Source organism: Microtus pennsylvanicus, chromosome 2 (genome assembly GCF_037038515.1).
Source record: "Microtus pennsylvanicus isolate mMicPen1 chromosome 2, mMicPen1.hap1, whole genome shotgun sequence".
NCBI lineage: Eukaryota > Metazoa > Chordata > Mammalia > Rodentia > Cricetidae > Microtus > Microtus pennsylvanicus.
Genome location: NC_134580.1, coordinates 31,942,304 through 31,960,653, shown reverse-complemented (window position 1 = coordinate 31,960,653; position 18,350 = coordinate 31,942,304). Strand labels below are relative to the sequence as shown.

Below are 18,350 nucleotides of genomic sequence, written 5' to 3'. Positions count from 1 at the left end.
ATAAACAGGAGTTCGCAATCAAAGCAGGTTCTGGAATAGAGCTGATTAGTAGATGTTTTAATGGCCATTAGGTTGATAATCACTCACCAAGAATAGCTTCCAGGCAGACCAAACCCAAGCATAAGTGGGCCCACACCCAAGCTGGCCAACACCTAGTTGGCAGGTATATAAGGGGACCCTGCGAGTCTCCCAACACCACAGTTCAGTCTCCAGCCTTGAATCTTCTCGGATCTTCTACTTTCCTTGCTGAGCAAAAATCATCATGAGTTGTCAGATCACGTGCAAGTCTCGAAGAGGAGGAGGCGGAGGAGGAGGAGGCAGATTCCGGGGCTTCAGCAGTGGTTCAGCTGTGGTCTCTGGAGGGAGCCGGAGATCGACCAGCGGCTTCTCCTGCTTGAGCCGCCATGGTGGAGGCAGAGGAGGCTCTTGTGGAGGTGGCTTTGGCAGTCAGAGTCTTGTCGGCCTTGGAGGGTACAAGAGCATCTCTACTAGCGTGGCTGGCTACGGTGGTGGATTTGGTGGCAGAGGTGGCAGTGGCTTTGGAGGCGGCAGCAGCTTTGGAGGCAGCGGTGCCTTCGGAGGTGGCTCTGGTTTTGGAGGAAGCAGAGGATTTGGAGGCGGTGGCTTCGGAGGTGGCTTCGGAGGTGGCAGTGGCTTTGGAGGTGGCAGTGGCTTCGGAGGAGGCAGTGGCTTCGGAGGAGGCAGTGGATTCGGTGGAGGCGGCTTTGGCGGAGGCCGCTTTGGAGGTGGCGGCGGCTTTGGAGGCTTTGGGGGGCCTGGAGGATTTCCTGGTGGAGGCATCCACGAAGTGTCGGTCAATCAGAGCCTCTTGCAGCCTCTTGATGTCAAAGTAGACCCAGAGATCCAGAACGTGAAGTCTCAGGAACGGGAACAGATCAAAACTCTCAACAACAAATTTGCCTCTTTCATTGACAAGGTGAGTCGGAGAGGCGGCTCCTTCTGGGATGAGATGCTGCGCTTGTGTGCTGGATGAGAAGGAAATGCTGGACTTTCTCAGTAGTCTTTGTGTGGCTACCAAAGCCAGGGCCTTGGTGAATTCCAAACGGGCGAGATGTTGGTTTTGTGAACCAAACATTCTACAACTGCTGCTTTTCATTTTGATTTTCAGACCAAATAGATACTATTTATAGAAAAGTTTGATGTCATAGACAAGTCGAAATAGGCAAGTAGTAACAGAGCGTGTCAGGCCAGGTGACAGCAGGATTGGAAGATGATAGCAAGAAAGGGTAAATTTTGTCTTTCCTAAGTGATTGAAATATGTATGGGGATGAATAGAACCCTATCCCTCAAGAGAATCATTCTCATTTTGGTGACCCATAAAATCTTTATTGGTGTCACTTTGGGGTGTTACTCTCTTGGTTCCTCTGCCTTGAATTAGACAGGAATTTACAAGGTTCTTAAATCTCAGGTGGAGGAGCCCTGCCCACACCCCGGGACTCTATTTGGTGCCATCTGCTACTGGGCCAGCAGATGCCTGCTTTTTGTTTTCTCTGGAATTTATGGGACCTTGGCAGAGTGCTAGGATGGGGGAGGGAAATGCCTGGAGTCTAGGGAGCAGCTGCGGATGAAGCAGGGATCAGGAAGTCGTGGTGAGGAAGCAGAGAGCTCTGAGAGCAGAGTGGGTTCTCTACAGCCCATGGGTGAGGCTGGAGGGCTCAGAAACCCAGCCTCCCTCGGATGGTGAGGGTGAAGCAGTGTGACTTCTGTATCTCCCAGAGCAGCAGCAGAGGTTCCTGGGGGCAAGAGTGGCTCACTGGAGTAACAGGTGACCCGGACCTTATGTATTCTTCCCCTGGTTACTGTAGGTTCGGTTCCTGGAGCAGCAGAACCAGGTGTTGCAGACCAAATGGGAACTTCTACAGCAGCTGGACGTGGGCACCCGCACCACCAACCTAGACCCCATCTACCAGGCCTATATTAGCACGCTCAAGAAACAGGTGGATAGGCTGTCTGCAGAAAGAACCTCGCAGGACTCAGAGCTGAACAACATGCAGGATCTTGTGGAAGACTTTAAGAAGAAGTAGGTGACAACGTAAACCACGAGAGGAGATAGCCATCCATTCGCTGATCTCTCAGCAGCAGTCATACGGGTGCACCAGGGTGGTGAGGAGGGGCATCTTTGTTGATGACAAAGAAGACAGGGTTTGGAGGGGCTATATATGCTTGAGTTAATGAATAGAACGCTACTTTCATAGTTTTAATCTAAGCATTTAAAGAGAGTTTAATTTTCCAGTAGAAAAGGGAAAGAAGGGAGCTGGCCAATTAGAGCTGTCTAACTGCTGTTGCCTTCTGGGGGCTCAACAGGTACGAGGATGAAATCAACAAGCGCACATCAGCAGAGAATGAGTTTGTGACAATTAAAAAGGTGAGCAGGAGCCTGCCCTAGGCAGGGCAGATAGGACCACCGTACACCTCGCCATGTCTACAGGGACTCCAGAAAGCAAAGTGTTAGTCTAGGTCCTGCAAGCATTTTGGAGAACAATCTAGGTAAATTCAGGAGACTTTGGATGGATGAATAGAATGGGAGGCATGAAGAATAATGACGGGTACAGAAGCCATCTCTCCTATTTGGGGGAACACACATGACTCAATCAGGAAGGGCAGAAGTCAGTAAGGTTCAGCTCACTACAAGCCATCATGATGCTGGGCTGTGTGAGCAGCTGATCTAGGCATGGAGCTCTCTACAGAGGAGCATGGTAGTTTATATGCTAAATGAGGGTCCATACAGACACAGCTCATCTGGAAGTGCCTGAGATGCTGGAGGCAGCTAACTAGCAGGGACTAGGTGGAGGCAGCAGAGAGAATCTGGGACACACTCAGGGGGCCATGTGAGTTGCTCCAGAGGCCTCTAACTTCTCTGCAGGATGTGGACAGCTCCTACATGGACAAGACTGAGCTACAGGCCAAGGTGGACTTACTGATGCAGGAAGCTGAGTTCCTGAGAACACTCTATGATGTGGTAAAGAAAGCTGTCCCCACAGACCCTTACTTTCTACCTTTCCCACTAAAGAAAAGTCCTTTCCAGTTGAAAAGTCTGCTGAGATGGGATCATTGACTGCCTGATGTCAACGCAGTGAGGTCATTGCAATCCTCTAAGGGGTTTCCCTAGAGCAGGGTTGGGGGGAGAGGAACTTCTTTTGATGTCATGTGAGGTTTGGAAACACCAGGTCAAAGTCCCTTTTCTCCATCACCTCTATGTCCACTGCTTCGGAAGAGACCTTTATACTCCATGATACCGTGCCCTTTAAACTCCAGAGGTTAGAAGGCATCATGCTTCCTGCTCACTCCCCAGTCCACTTCTGAGATAGGAAGGAAACTTACAGGAATCTGCCATGGGCCAGGTTCTTTCTGGGGCCCACTGGCATGGTGGAGAAGGCATTTTACTAGGGTGCCCATGAACACTTTTCTGCCATCATCACCACCCTGAGGATAGCCCTGTGGTGATACCACTTTCATCTCACCCAAAGCATGCTTTGTCTGAGAGTCCACATTTCCTCAATGCCAGGGAAGGGAGGCCTCTCACTGTAGCTGTGGGCGGAACACTGTGGTTAATTAGTGTGTTTGTTGTAGGAACTGTCCCAGCTACAACAGACTGTCACTGACACCAATGTCATCCTGTCCATGGACAACAACCGAAGCCTTGACCTGGACAGCATCATCTCTGAGGTTCAGAGTCAATATGAGATCATCGCCCAAAAGAGCAAGACCGAGTCAGAGGAGCTCTACCACAGCAAGGCAAGTCCTGGGGATATAGAGCGAACCTCACTCCTATCGAGGTCATGTCCAGGTAGAGCACTGGACTGTTTGTCCAATGGAAGTTGAGCATCATTCCTAAGATAGTACAGAGAATGGTACTGAATCCTCGGGGCCATGTGAGATGGTTTCTTGGGTTTGTTGCTCATCCCTGGCCTGTCACTTGTCTTCTTTAGCTCAGGCTAAGCCTTGCTCAGACAGAACGTCCCTGTGAACTGTTTCCTTTACTCTTGTCAGTATGAAGAACTCCAGGTCACTGCCGTGAAACATGGGGACAGCTTGAAAGAGATCAAGATGGAGATCAGCGAGCTGAACCGCACAATCCAGAGGCTGCAAGGGGAGATATCCCATGTGAAGAAGCAGGTGAGGCCTGGGGCTCTGGATAGGTCCCCCCTTTGTCATCTCCCCCAAAGTGTAGGGGAGGGATAGAGAGACAGAAGAGAAACTGAGAAGTTCTAATCCAGTTTACACCAGTCCCAGTCTCCTCCAGATCAATGCTATTTAAGACCCCTAGAGTAGTTCCAGACACATTCTGAAGCGAAGATCTGCAAAGGAAAAGCACTGCTTGACTCAAAGGGAGCAAAAGCAAATACGGCAAGATCTTGTTCGGCTTGCTGTGACGGTAGACACAGCTTCCTGTTCCATCATGGCACAGACCCTAGACAGCAGCTGTGCTATGTTCACAGAGGGCCAATGAATGAGAGGGAGCTGGTACACGTTGGACATTGGCTTAGGATATGATTTCTGGGGCAGAGTCTGCTTCATAGGTAGCGGAAGTTCTGTAGAATAGCATTTCTTCATTTGCACATAGAACTGGATGGATGATGACTTCTTGTGTTTGGAGGGTCGGGGTCATTGCAGTGAAAGCCTATGGGTCCAGTCAAAGGGCTGTGGGAGGAAGATAGGTCAGGGACAGCAGCTACAAGTCATGGCACAGCTCTCCGCAACATCTGTTAGCTCCAAAGGGAGTCCCCAAGACTTCCAGGGCCAGTGATTCGGTCTCCCACAACTGTGTGTCTTGTCCTTCATCCCCTCCAGCATGCTGAGCCTACTCTGTTTTTCCTCCTAGTGTAAGAGTGTGCAAGACTCCATTGCAGATGCGGAGCAGCGTGGAGAGCATGCCCTCAAAGACGCCAGGACCAAGCTCACTGACCTGGAGGAGGCCATGCAGCAGGCCCGCGAGAACCTGACCCGGCTGCTGCGTGACTACCAGGAGCTCATGAACACTAAACTGGCCCTGGACGTGGAGATCGCCACTTACCGCAAGCTGCTGGAGGGCGAGGAGTGCAGGTGAGGGTGTCGTGGTGTACACTCTCCTGTCTCCTGGAGCCAGGGCAGGAACAAAGGGAGAGAAAACTGAAGGCTGGGCATGGCCTCTGGACAGTGAGATCGGCATCAGTACGCTTCTCCAAGCAGACATTCAGGACGAGAGTGACAGCATTGTTCTCTTGGCAATAGAGAAGGTGGACAGGACCTGTTACAAGACATTAAACTAGGTGACAATGGAAATCCTGGTCTTTAAAAGACAAAACAAATGATAGGGACATAGGTAGTCAGACTGAAGGCTTGTCTCTAAGACTGTAGAGTGACTAGCTTCTTTCCCTTCCACAGTTTGGCTCCGAATCAGGAGATGGCATCAAATGTGTCAGAGGGACACACTTTGTTCTTTTAAGAATGACAAACTGAATCATTTGACTGCTTTAAGAGGAGGACTTTGTTTCCTCTGCCATCAGCATCCTTAGGGACTTGAGGTGGCTGAAGCTATTGAGAGGGAAAAGCCCTGAGTGTCTGCAGCCCTGGGCACCAGTAGTTAGCATAACAAAGGAGCCGCCTTTCCTGCACTCTTCTGAGAGTCAGTGCCCACTGTTCCCACGAAGGAGCTGGCAGGCACCCGAATCTGGCCTGAAGCAGCCAAGGCTTCATTGGAAACAGGAGGCAGGGTCTCGGGCAGGGGGTGGGGCAGTTTCACAGAGTTGCAGTTCCTTTTGCTGCATGTTCATGGTGCAACCTCATTTTGAAATGGGGTGTGGCAAGGATTCTGGAGAGCAGAGTCCCTGAGGTGGCTGTAAATACAATGTAGGGTACAGTCAGAGAAGATTTGGCCTTGGAGCCGCTCTGGATCTACAGTGCAAGGGTTTTGTTTGGAGCAGTATCTCAGGAGGGATTGAGGCTGTAGATAAGTATGGGGTCTGTCAGCCCCTCTGTCATCCTCCCATCTGTCAGCGTAGAAGGCATGGCTGACTGAAGTAGCTCAGTTCCACATCAGTAGGTGCACACTGTAAAACAACTCTGTTCACCCACAGAGTCCAGATGTCCAGTCACAATTCTGTTTTCTCTCTCCCTGACAGGATGACTGGAGAAATCAGTGACAACGTGTCTGTGTGTACGTAGTGGGGAATGTACCTGTCTTAATGGGGCAGCGGAGGGTAGAGGTGGTCAGAACTCCTGGATTGACATCTTCTCTCCTACAGCCGTGACAAGCAGCACCATTTCCTCATCGGTGGCATCCAAGGCTGGCTTTGGCTCCGGAGGAAGTTCTGGAGGAAGAGGGTCCTATGGAGGAGGCAGCTCCTACGGCTCTGGAGGCAGAGGCTCTGGAGGAGGCGGATACAGCTCCGGAGGAGGCTCCAGGGGAGGCTCTGGAGGAGGTGGATACAGCTCTGGAGGTGGCTCTAGAGGAGGATCCGGGGGAGGCGGATACAGCTCTGGAGGAGGCTCCAGGGGAGGTTCAGGCTCGGGAGGAGGCGGATACAGTTCTGGAGGTGGCTCTAGAGGAGGTTCAAGTTCTGGAGGAGGCGGATACAGCTCTGGAGGCGGCTCCAGGGGAGGTTCAGGCTCTGGAGGAGGCGGATACAGCTCTGGAGGCGGCTCCAGAGGAGGTTCAGGCTCTGGAGGAGGCTCTAGGGGCGGGTCTGGATCTGGGGGCGCAGTATCTGGCTCTGAAAGGGGAGGCGCTGGTTCAGGGGAAAGCTGTGGCTCCGGGGTGACCTTCTCTTTTAGATAGAGATGGGTCTTCTCCCTACTCTTTGCTTCCAGAATATCAGCTGAATCTCTGTATCTCTAACTCAGAGCAACCCCAATTTTTGTAATCCAGCTCTGATGACATTTATTCTAAGAGGGGGTGATGAAAGATCTCTCACAAACAGTTAGAGTCAGAGCCACACGCTGTGTTCTAGGAATGAATCTGTGTTGTCCAAGTATGTCTCCAAGCCATGTCCCACCCCTGGTCTGCTTGCACTGCCATCTGGCAGTCATTTCCAGATGTACTCTGCTGAGGACTGCAGGGTAGCCTCCCTCTTCCATCCCCCAACAGTGGTCCGGGGAAACTATGCTTCTGTGTACATAGCCTCTCGAATGGACTCTACTTTCTGAGGGCTGTGGTCTGGGTGTCTGCATAATAAACTTCATTTGCAATTGATATCGTGTAATGTCTATTGGATGTCAAACTCTGGTGGAGGTGGGGTCCACAGGGAAAGGAGGTTTGGGTGTGGTAAAAGTTGGACTCCTGGGGGAGAGACCAGTCTTTGAGGGAGGGAGGCTGGGGCACCTAGGAGGTTTTCCTCCTATAGTGGGAGGAGGCCGGGGACGGCCTTGGAGTCAGGCTTGCTGCAATATTTTCAGGAAGGATTTGTTAGACGGGGGACTGTGGCCTTCCCAGGTGATAAGCTAGGGGAATTTATAGAAATTTTCTTTTCTCGGATGAAGAACTGTTTCTGGAAAGAATGTCCCACAGAGTGCCCCCTTTCCGCTTCATACAAGAGCTTTGCTCTGAAGTTACTTATCCATGGAGCAAGCCAGCTGAGCCCTGGACAGCCACCCAGCTCACTACTGCTGAGCTTTCCATGCTGGCACAGGCCAGCTTTATGTCCCTGTGAGAGCCACCTCCCTGGCCAGGCTAAAACAGAACACCCGAGTGGGATCTCCAGAAAAATCTGCTCCTGTATGCACCTCAGAGCAGTTCTGTCTCGACACCCCAGGGGCTCCCCTTCCCAGGGGTGTGCCTCTCATGATGAATTTCTGAAGGTGTGAAGATGATTTGAGCTCCTTCCCCACAAAGCCCTGCTGCCCCACTGGAGCTTCCAGGGAGACGAGGAATGGTTGGGGCAGCTTGGGTTGGTATTTATATGGCCATAGCTAATAGAAGACAGACCCTGCTGAGGGCCTCTTCCCACCCTCAGGGGACGCGGGAGAGTATGGCCGATGCAGAAGGTGTTCACAAAGAACAAGCGCTTCATCCCTGAGCATCCGGGATGAAGAGTGCAAGGCGCTTGGAGGAGTGCCTCAAGAGCTGCAGGGGACAAAGTGGCAACAGAGGAGGCTGAACACTCTCAGAGCAGGGCTGAGAACTGGCCAGACCACAGCCCGGTGGAGAGGCCTATGGAGAAAGGCTGTGCACTGGGAAGAGCGATTGCGGGTCGGTGGCTTTTTGGGAGCTAGTTCCCAGGCATATGACCAGGAAGGGTGCTCCAGTGGTCAGGGAATTTGAAGTTCTACTTTAGATAAGAAAACAATCCAGGCCAGGCGGTGGTGGCGCACACCTTTAAACCCAGCACTTGGGAGGCCGAGGCAGGCGGATCTCTGTGAGTTCAAGGCCAGCCTGGTCTACAGAGTGAGTTCCAGGACAGGTAACTTTTGAGGGGTAGAGAGGTGAGGCGTGGCGGAGCAGGGCACCACTTTCCTTCGGACACTCTCAGTGACAAGTGTCTCAGTCCTTGAATTCCCAACTCCTCGGCGCTCCGATGAAGACAGCCCGCTCAGACTCTAGCTGCTTTTATACTGGACTCCCAGCAGCCAAACCAGCCCTGAATGTTGCCGGACAGGCACAGCCTGAGGTGTTCAGAGGTTGTGGCTGGGTAAGAGACAACTTTGCAGAGGGACTCTTTGTCCTCTCCTGCATAGGGTAAGTTAGTCTACTAGTCCGGTCAGTCTCCACTCCACACCCCTGTCCTATGTCCATCTATCTCAAAGATCCATTTCTCATGCTTTGGGCATTAGTAGACAGAGAGGTCCAGGCAGGATTGTGTGAATTCCATTTTCAAAGAAAACAGAAACAAAGATGTATTAACACTTGTGGTGTTGTGAGGTTTTTGGTCTCTGTCCCTCCCTTTCTCCTTCTGTAAACCCTCACGTGAATCCAGCCAGGTCTTTGGCTTCCTCCGTCTCATGACCTCCCCTTCCCATTAGACTTCTGCAGGAGGCCCTCTGACTCTGAGCACTCACGTTGTGAAAAGGAAAAAGCCTCATACTGGGAATGAGGTACTTGTGTGACACTGGGACAATTGCCTTTCCTCCCAAATTTTATTTCTGTGTGATCTCAGAGGGGCAGACGGACAGAGCCTCTAAGATCCCGTCTATGTATCCTTCATTTCCCCAGAGATAATGATTTGGGACCTAGAGTCAGTAAGGAGGCTTAAGACTTGTCTGAGCATGAGTGTGAGCATAGGTTGCTCCAATTTCTTCTCATTCCACTTAGATAAACGTCTCACACCACGATGGAGGTGAGGGACTATGTTTGACCACATAGAGATAAAGGCAGAACATGCTACAGGAAGTTCATGGTCTAGGTAGGGATAGATGTGAAGTTTACAAACTGTATTCTTGCAAAGCGGAATACAGTTGGTGCAATGGCTACTCTGGGACCCATTGCCTATATCAAAGTGTTTAGGTGCTTATTTAAAAACACATGCTCTTAGCTGCAGCTCCCTGGAGTTCCCATCATAGAGGAGTGTGGAGGATTCAAGAAATCCACATGGTTACCCAGCTCCAGGTGCTCCTGGGTTTGCGGTGTGAGAACTGCATTCTGCAGACTCTGTGTTGGTACTTTGAAATTCAGTGGGCTCTTTTTTTATTATTAATTTTTTTAAACAATCTTTTCTCATTTCACAATCCTTCCCAAATTCCCACTTCCTCCCCTCCTCCCGCTCCCCTCGCCTTCTCCCCGTCCCAGGCTCCCTTCCACTCCTCAGAGAGGGTAAAGGTTCCCAAGTGGAATCAACCAAGTCTGATGCATCACTTTGAGACAGGACCTGAGCTCTCCCCCTGTGTCTAGGATGAGCAAGGTACCTCTCCAAAAAGAGTGGGTTCCAAACTGCCAGTTCAAGTACTATGGATAAATACTGGTCCCACTGCTAGTGGCCCCACAGACTGCCCAAGTCACACAACCATCACCCACATTCAGTGGCCCAGTTTGGTCCTATGCAGGTTTCCCCCCTCTATCAGTCCAGAGTCAGTGAGCTCTCACTAGCTCAGGTCAGTATCCCCATTATGGTCATGACCCCTTTGCTCATATCATCGCTCCTCCCTCTCTTGAGCTGATCTCTGGAAGCTCATCCAGTGCTTAGCTGTGAATCTCTGCATCTGCTTCCATCAGTTGCTGGATGAAGGTTCTATGATGACAATTAAGGTAGTCATCAATCTGATTACAGGGAAAGGCCAGTTCAGGAATCCTCTCCACTATTGCTTAGGGTCTTAGTTGGGGTCGTCCTTGTGGATTCCTGGGAATTTTCCTAGTGCCCGGTTTCTCACTGGCACCATAATGGCTTCCTCAATACAGATATTTCTTTCCTTCCTCTCCTCTCTGTCCTTCCTCTATCTCAACCATCTTATTCCCTCAAGTTTTCCTACTCCTTCCCCTTCTCCCCTCCCCCTTTCTTTATTCCCTCCCCCCACACCACTCCCAATTTTCTCAGGAGATCTTGTCTAATTCCCCTTCCCAGGGGGATCCATTTGTCTCTCTTAGGGTTCTCCTTGTTACTTAGCTTCTCTGGGATTGTGAAATATAGGCTGGCTATCCTTTGTTTTATGTCTAATATCCATTGATGAGTGAGTACATACGAGATTTGTCTTTATGGGTCTGGGTTGTCTTACTCAGGGTGTTTTTTTTTCTAGTTTCATCCATTTGCTTGCAAATTTCAAGATGTCATTTTTTTTAACCACCGAGTAATACTCCATTGTGTAAACGTATCACATTTTCTTTATCCATTCTTCAATTGAGGGGCATCTAGATTGTTTCCAGGACCTAGCTATGACAAATAATGCTTTTATGAGCACAGTTGAGCAAATGTTTTTGTGGTATGAATGTGCATCTTTTGGGTATGTGCTCAAGAGTGGTATTGCTGGGTCTTGAGGTAGATTGATCCCCAATTTCATGAGAAATGTCCATACTTATTTCCAAAGTGGCTGTATAAGTTTGCACTCCTACCAGCAATGGAACTCTTACTCAGCATCTTCTCCAGCATAAGCTATCAGCACTATTTTTGATCTTAGCCCTTCTGACAGGTGTGTAAGATGGTATCTCAGAATTGTTTTGATTTGCATTTCCCTGATGCCTAAGGATGTTGAACAATTCCTTAAGTGTCCTTTGGCCATTTGCAATTCTTCTGTTGAGAATTCTTTGTTTAGATCTGCACCCCATTTTTTGATTTAATTAGTTTGTATTTTGATGCCTAGTTTCTCGAATTCTTTATATATATTGGATATCAGTACTCTTTGTGATGTGGGGTTAGTGAAGATCTTTTCCCATTCTATAGGCTGCCATTTTGTCTTATTGTCCATGTCCTTTGCCTTACAGAAGCTTTTCATTTTCAGAGGGTCTTATTTATTGTTTCTCTCAGTGTCTGTGCTGCTGGGGTTATATTTAGGAAGTGGTCTCCTGTGCCCATGCATTCAAGGCTACTTCCCACTTTCTCTTCAATGAGTTTCAGTGTGACTGGATTTATGCTGAGGTATTTTAGCTATTTGGACTTGAGTTTTGTGCATGGCAATAGATATGAATCTATTTGCATTCTTCTACAGGTTGACATTCAGTTATGCCAGCATCATTTGTTGAAGATGCTTTATTTTTCCATTGTTTAAGTTTAGCTTCTTTGCTAAAAATCAGGAGTTCATTGGTGTGTGGATTAATATGGAATCAATTTGATTCCATCGGTCCACCTGTCTGTTTTTAAGCCAATATCAAGCTGTTTTCATTACCATAGCTGTATAGTAGAGCTTGAAGTCAGTGATGGTAATGCCTCCAGAGGTTCCTTTATTGTACAGGATTGTTTTGGCTATCCTGTTTTTTGTTTGTTTTCCATATGAAGTTGAGTATTGCTCTTTCAAGGTCTGTGAAGAATCGTGTTAGGATTTTGATGGGAATTGCATTGAATCTGTAGATTGCTTTTGGTAAGATTGTCATTTTTATTATGTATATTCTACCTATCTCAGAGCTTGGGAGATCTCTCCATTTTCTGATATCTTCATTTTCTTTTTTCAAATACTTAAAGTTCTTTTCATACAGGTCATTTACTTCTTTGGTTAGCATTACCCCAAGATATTTTATGTTATTTGTGGCTATTGTAAAGGGTGATGTTTCTCTGATTTCTTTCTCGACCCTTTTATCATTTGTATATGGGAAGGCAACTGATTTACTTTTTTTTTTTTGAGTTGATCTTGTATTCTGCCACATTACTGAAGATGTTCAGGTCCTCCTGTTGTAGGACCGCTAGGTTCTGGTGGTGCCATATTGGTCTTTATGTTGTTGGATGTGTTCTCACACTGCTGTCTGCCCATCTCTTCCTCCATTGGGTGCAGGGGGGCTTGTGCTTCAGGAGGTCCCTTGACTCCAATTGGTGAAGGTGGGGCCTGTGGCTTAGGTGGTCGCTTTTCTTCCAGGTGCAGGCAGGTCCGTGCCTCTAGTGGACCCTGATATGGTCCTAGGGCTCCTCCAGGTATAGGCAGGGCCGAGGCTCTTTCCAGGGGCAGTGTGGGCCAAGGTCCGTGGTCACAGATGTAGTGGAGAAATAGTTACACATGAGGGGATGCTGCTCCAGAGTCTCTGGGGTTTGGCGGGTGAGGGTGGGACATGGGATGTGCCTCCCAGGGCTCTTCAGGGGCGGTCTGGGCCAAAGCTTGGGTGAGCACAGATGTGAAGGGGTATAGTCGTGTGTATGGGAGGCTATTCTGGGGTCTCTCTCAGTAGGCTCTTAATACAAAAAGTAAAGATCAGATGAGAGAACATAAGACCTTGTGTACATTATTTAACAATTCATAGCCTGGGTTTACATATTTATAAAACAATGAAACAGGCTGGGCAGTAGTGGCCCACACCTTTAATCCCAGCACTCAGGAGGCAGAGGCAGGCGGATCTCTGCGAGTCTGAGGTCAGCCTGATCTACAAGAGCTAGTTCCAGAACAGGCTCCAAAACCACAGAGAAACCTTGTTTCAAAAAACAAAAGAAAGCAAAACAAACAAACCAAAAACCCAAATAAAATAGCATCTCTTTATAGGGCTATCAGAAAGATAAACAAAATGAATATGTAAAATGTCTACATATTCTTTAGGGTCTGTACCCTCACCACAGGCAGCAGTGGCTCCTTATAATAATAATAACAACAACAATAGTTATTGTTGTTATTATTAGTCGGTGTTGTGAGAATGGGGAAGGCTTCACAGATGCAATGGCTGCACATCCAGGCCCTGAAGGACATGTAGGATTAATTACAAAATAATACCAATTCTATGCAAACTCTTCCAGAAGACAGAACAGTCACTACCCGCCCCCCCACCCCCCGTCTTGTTTTATGGGACCACACAAAGACATTGGAAAAAACGTAAATATGTTCATATCCCTTCAACGCTTAGATTCCAAAATTTTCAAGAAGATATGAACAAATTTGGCCTAGGGTTATGTAGACAGGATCTACATCATGTCACAGGAGGTTTATCCCAGAAAGGGAAGGTTAGTCAACATTAAGAATTCATTCTCCAGAAATGAAAAGACCATATTTGCAATATTGTATTATAGAAGAAAACCACACATAGCCATCTGAACAAATGCAAAAGCACTTGGTAAAACTGAACGTCCATTCATAACAAAATCAGACAGCACACCCTGAACAAGCAAGGAGACTCTGGAAGGTGGACTTGGGACTCAGTTTTTGGATTTAAACTATGATCTCCAGATTGCCAGCTCCACTCATCAGATTTTGGATTGTAAATCTTCCACAGTGACATGGGGCAGATGTGTGTGTGTGTGAGAGAGAGATCCCTTACAGTAAACATTAAATGTTGAGGGTCTTAACGCTTTTTTATAAGATTGGGAACAGATACTAATCTTATTTAGTACTATATTGGGGCTCCTAAACAGTAGAAAAAAATCTAAAACATACAAGTTGGAAAATGGAAACAAGATTAACTTTACTTCTACATTCGATGACTGTGTGTGTACAAAGTCCTAAAGAATTTGACTAGTATTGACTAGCATTTTCGTGTTCTGTTGACTCACAAACGCTGGCAATGTTTGTAACTTGATAATCTCCAAAAGTATTTTATTACTTTCCACTGGAAGACATAGTAGGAGGTGCTGCCTGAAAGTCTCAGGGCTGTCACTGTGTGTCCCCTTGGGCACTCACAGACTCAGTACTTGATTCAAGTCTACACGTGTGCATTGAGAATGCTTGGCCACGGTTCAAATCATGCTTCTACCAATAACTGGTTGTATTGTTTTGGAAAAGCACTTAATCTTTTGATCCTCAGTGTCTACTTCTGAAGCACAAAGATATTAGTAATAACTACACACTCGTGCTGCTGTGAGGATTAAGAGTATCACCTTTGTTGAGCACCTAACAGGACTGGCATCTGACGACCTGAGGATGTCTGGGAACTGCAAATGGGAAGGGTATAGACTTAAATGTGTATCTTTGTGAAATGTCAGTGGGAAAAGTTAACATAGGGCTGGGGCAACGGCTCAGCTAAAAGCACTGCTTTTTCTTCCAGAGGTCTCTGGTTTGATTCACAGCACCCAGATGTCAGCTCACAACCATCTGTAACCCTAGTGCTTAGGGGTCAGATGCCCTTTTCTGTCCTCCATCGGCATCAGGTGTGTGTGTGGTACATAAGGAAACATGTAGACAAAACACACATATGCATAAAATAAATAAATTAAAAACAATCGAAAGTGAACACTATTTCTTTTTTGTACTTTTGTACTTTATTGATTTTTGTAGAGCTCTACATTTTTCTCTGCTCCCCTCCTTGCCTCTCCCCTCCCCTTCAACCCTCTCCCATAGTCCCCATGCTCCCAATTTACTCAGGAGATCTTGTGTTTTTCTACTACCCATGTAGATTAGATCTATGTAAGTCTCTCTTAGTGTCCTCATTATTGTCTAAGTTCTCTGGGATTGTGGTTTGTGAGCTGTTTTCTTTGCTTTATGTTTAAAAACCACCTATGAGTGAGTACATGTGATAACTGTCTTTCTGTGTCTGGGTTACCTCACTCAAAATAATGTTTTCTAGCTTCATCCATTTGCCTGCAAATTTCAAGATGTCGTTTTTTTTTTCTGCTGTGTAGTACTCCATTGTGTAAATGTACCACATTTTCCTTATCCATTCTTTGGTGGAAGGGCATTTAGGTTGTTTCCAGGTTCTGGCTATGACAAACAAAGCTGTTTTGAACATAGTTGAGCATATGTCCTTGTGGCACGATTGAGCATCCTTTGGATATCTACCCAAAAGTGGTATTACTGGGTCTTGAGAAAGGGTGTTTCCTAATTTTCTGAGAAATTGTCACACCGACATCCAAGGGGTTGTACCAGCTTGCACTCCCACCAGCAATGCAGGAATGTTCCCTTTTCCCCACAACCTCTCCAGCATAAGTTGTCATCAGTGTTTTTGGATTTTGACCATTCTTACAGGTGTAAGATGGAATCTCAGAGTTGTTTTGATTTGCATTTCTCTGATGACTAAGGATGTTGAACATTTCTTTTTTTTTAAGTTATAAACTGATTGGCCCATTAGCTCAGGCTTCTTATTAACTCTTATAACATATATTAGCCCATTATTCTTATCTATATTAGCCACATGGCTCAGTACCTTTTTCAGTGGGTTAGGTCACATCCTGTTTCTTCAGTGTCTGGATAGGACTGCGGAGGAATAGGCTTCTTCCTTCCAAGAATTCTCCTGTTCTCCTTGCCCCACCTCTACTTCCTGTATGGTTGTTCCACCTATACATCCTGCCTGGCTACTGGCCAATCAGCATTTCTTTAAGTGTCTTTCAGCCATTTTAGATTCCTCTGTTGAGAGTTCTCTGTTTAGGTCTGTACTCCAATTTTTTTTTATTGGATTATGTGTTCTTTTGGTGACCAATTTCTTGAGTTCTTTGTATATCTTGGAGATTAGACCTCTTGGTGAAGATCTTTTTCCATTCTGTAGGTTGTTGTTTTGTCTTGTTGACAGTGTCCTTTGCTTTACAGAAGCTTTTAGTTTCAGGAGGTCGTATTTATTAATTGTTTCTCTCAGTGTCTGTGCTACTGGTGTTATATTTAGGAAGTAGTCTTCTGTGCCAATGTGTTCAATTGTACTTCTTACTTTTTCTTCTATAAGGTTCAGTGTGGCTGGCTTTATGTTGATGTCTTTGATGCATTTGGACTTGAGTTTTGTGCATGGTGATAGATACGGGTCTATTTTCATTCTTCTACATGTTGATATCCAGTTATGCCAGCACCACCTGTTAAATATGCTTTCTTTTTTCCATTTGATATTTTTTTTGCTTCTTTGGCAAAATCAGGTGTTCAAAAGTGTGTTGATTAATATCCTGGTCTTCAATTTGGTTCCATTGGTCCTCCTGTCTATTTTTATGCCAATACCATGCTGTTTTCAGTACTGTAGCTCTGTTGTAGAGTTTGAAGTCAGAGATTATGATGCCTCCAGAAGTTCTTTTATTGCCCAGGATTGTTTTGGCTATCCTGGGTATTTTGCTTTTCCATATAAAGTTGAGTACTGTTCTTTTGAGATATGTGAAGAATTTTGGTGGGATTTTTATGGGCATTGCATTGAATCTGTAGATTGCTTTTGGTAAGATTGCCATTTTTACTATGTTAATTCTATCTTCCCAAGAGCATGGCAGATCTTTCCACTTTCTGGTGTCTTCTTCAATTTCCTTCTTCAAAGATTTAAAGTTCTTGTCATACAAGTCTTCCACTTGTTTGGTTAGATTTACTCTGAGATATTTTATGCTATTTGTGGCTATTGGGAAGGGTGATGTTTCTTTGATTTATTTCTCAGCCCTTTTATCATTTGTGTACAGGAGGAATACTAATTTTTTGAGTTAATCTTGTATCCTGTTACATTACTGAAAGTGTTTATGAGTTGTAGAAGTTTCTTGGTAGAATTTTTGGGGTCGCTTATGTAAACTATCATATCATCAGCAAATAGAGTTTGACTTCTTTTCCAGTTTATCCCTTTGATCTCCTTTTGATGTCTTATCGCTCTAGCTAGGACCTCAAGAACTATATTGAATAGATATGGAGAGAGTGGACCACCTTGTCATGTTCCTGATTTCAGTGGGATCGCTGTGAGTTTCTCTTCATTTAGTTTGATGTTGGCTGTTGGCTTGCTGTATATTGCCTTTATTATATTTAGGTACGTTCCTTGTATCCCTGTTCTCTCCAAGACCTTTATCATGAAGGGATGTTGTTTTTTGTCAAAAGCTTTTTCGGCATCTAATGAGATGACCATGTGGTTTTTATTTTTTAGTTTGTTTATGTGGTGAATTACATTGACAGATTTTCGTATGTCGAACCTTCCCCGCGTCTCTGGGATAAAGCCGACCTAATCATGGTGGATGATGGTTCTGATGTGTTCTTGGATTCGATTTGCCAGTATTTTATTTAGTATTTTTGCATCAATGTTCATGAGTGATATTGGTCTGTAATTTTTCTTTCTTAGTAATGTCTTTCTGTGGTTTGGGTATCAGGGTAATTGTAGCCTCATAAAAAGAGTTTGGCAATGTTCCTTCTGTTTCTATTGTGTCAAATAATTTGATGAGTATTGCTATTAGTTCTTCTTTGAAAATCTTTTTTTTTATTGAGAAAAGGAAGAAAAAAAAACAAGTTTCCACCTCCTCCCAGCCTCCCATCCATTTGCCTCCCCCTCCTCCCACCCTTCTCCCCCTCCTTTGAAAATCTTGTAGAAATCTGAGCTGAAACTATCTGGTCCTGGGTTTTTTTTGTTTTGTTTTGTTTTGTTTTTGTTTTTGGTTGGGAGACTTTTGATGACTGTTTCTATTACTTCAGCAGTTATAGGTCTGTATAATTTGCTTTTCTGGTCTTGATTTAATTTTGGTAAGTGATATTTATCCAGAAAGTTGTCCATTTTCTTTAAGTTTTCCCATTTTGTGGAGCACATATTTTCAAAATATGATCTGATGATTCTCTGTATTTCTTCCGTGTCTGTTGTTATGTCCCCCTTTTAATTTCTGATTTTGTTAATTTGGATATTCTCTCTCTTCTTTTTGCTTAGTTTGGATAAAGGTTGTCTATTTTGCTGATTTTCTCGAAGAACCAACTTTTTGTCTCATTGATTCTTTGTGTTGTTTTCTTTGTTTCTATTTTGTTGATTTCAGCTCTGAATTTGATTATTTCCCGCCTTCTAGTTCTCTTAGGTGAATTTGCTTCTTTTTGTTCTAAAGTTTTCAAATGGTTCTGTTAATTCACTAGTGTGGAATTTTTCCAGCTTCTTTATCTAAGTATTTGGTGCTATGAATTTTCCTCTTAACACTGCTTTCATTGTGTCCCATAATTTGGGTATGTTGTGTGGT

General features: G+C 45.8%; 1 protein-coding gene across 1 annotated transcript; it reads left to right on the top strand.

Annotated features, from left to right (window-relative positions):
• Nucleotides 1–262: 262 nt before the first annotated feature.
• On the top strand, nucleotides 263–6,893 carry Krt2 (keratin 2). Its single transcript, XM_075963582.1, has 9 exons — nucleotides 263–937; nucleotides 1,827–2,041; nucleotides 2,326–2,386; nucleotides 2,885–2,980; nucleotides 3,592–3,756; nucleotides 4,012–4,137; nucleotides 4,844–5,064; nucleotides 6,123–6,157; nucleotides 6,246–6,893. Exons 1-9 carry the CDS (start codon nucleotides 263–265, stop codon nucleotides 6,776–6,778), a joined length of 2,127 nt encoding a protein of 708 aa, XP_075819697.1. The 3' UTR covers nucleotides 6,779–6,893.
• The last annotated feature ends 11,457 nt before the right edge of the window (nucleotides 6,894–18,350 follow it).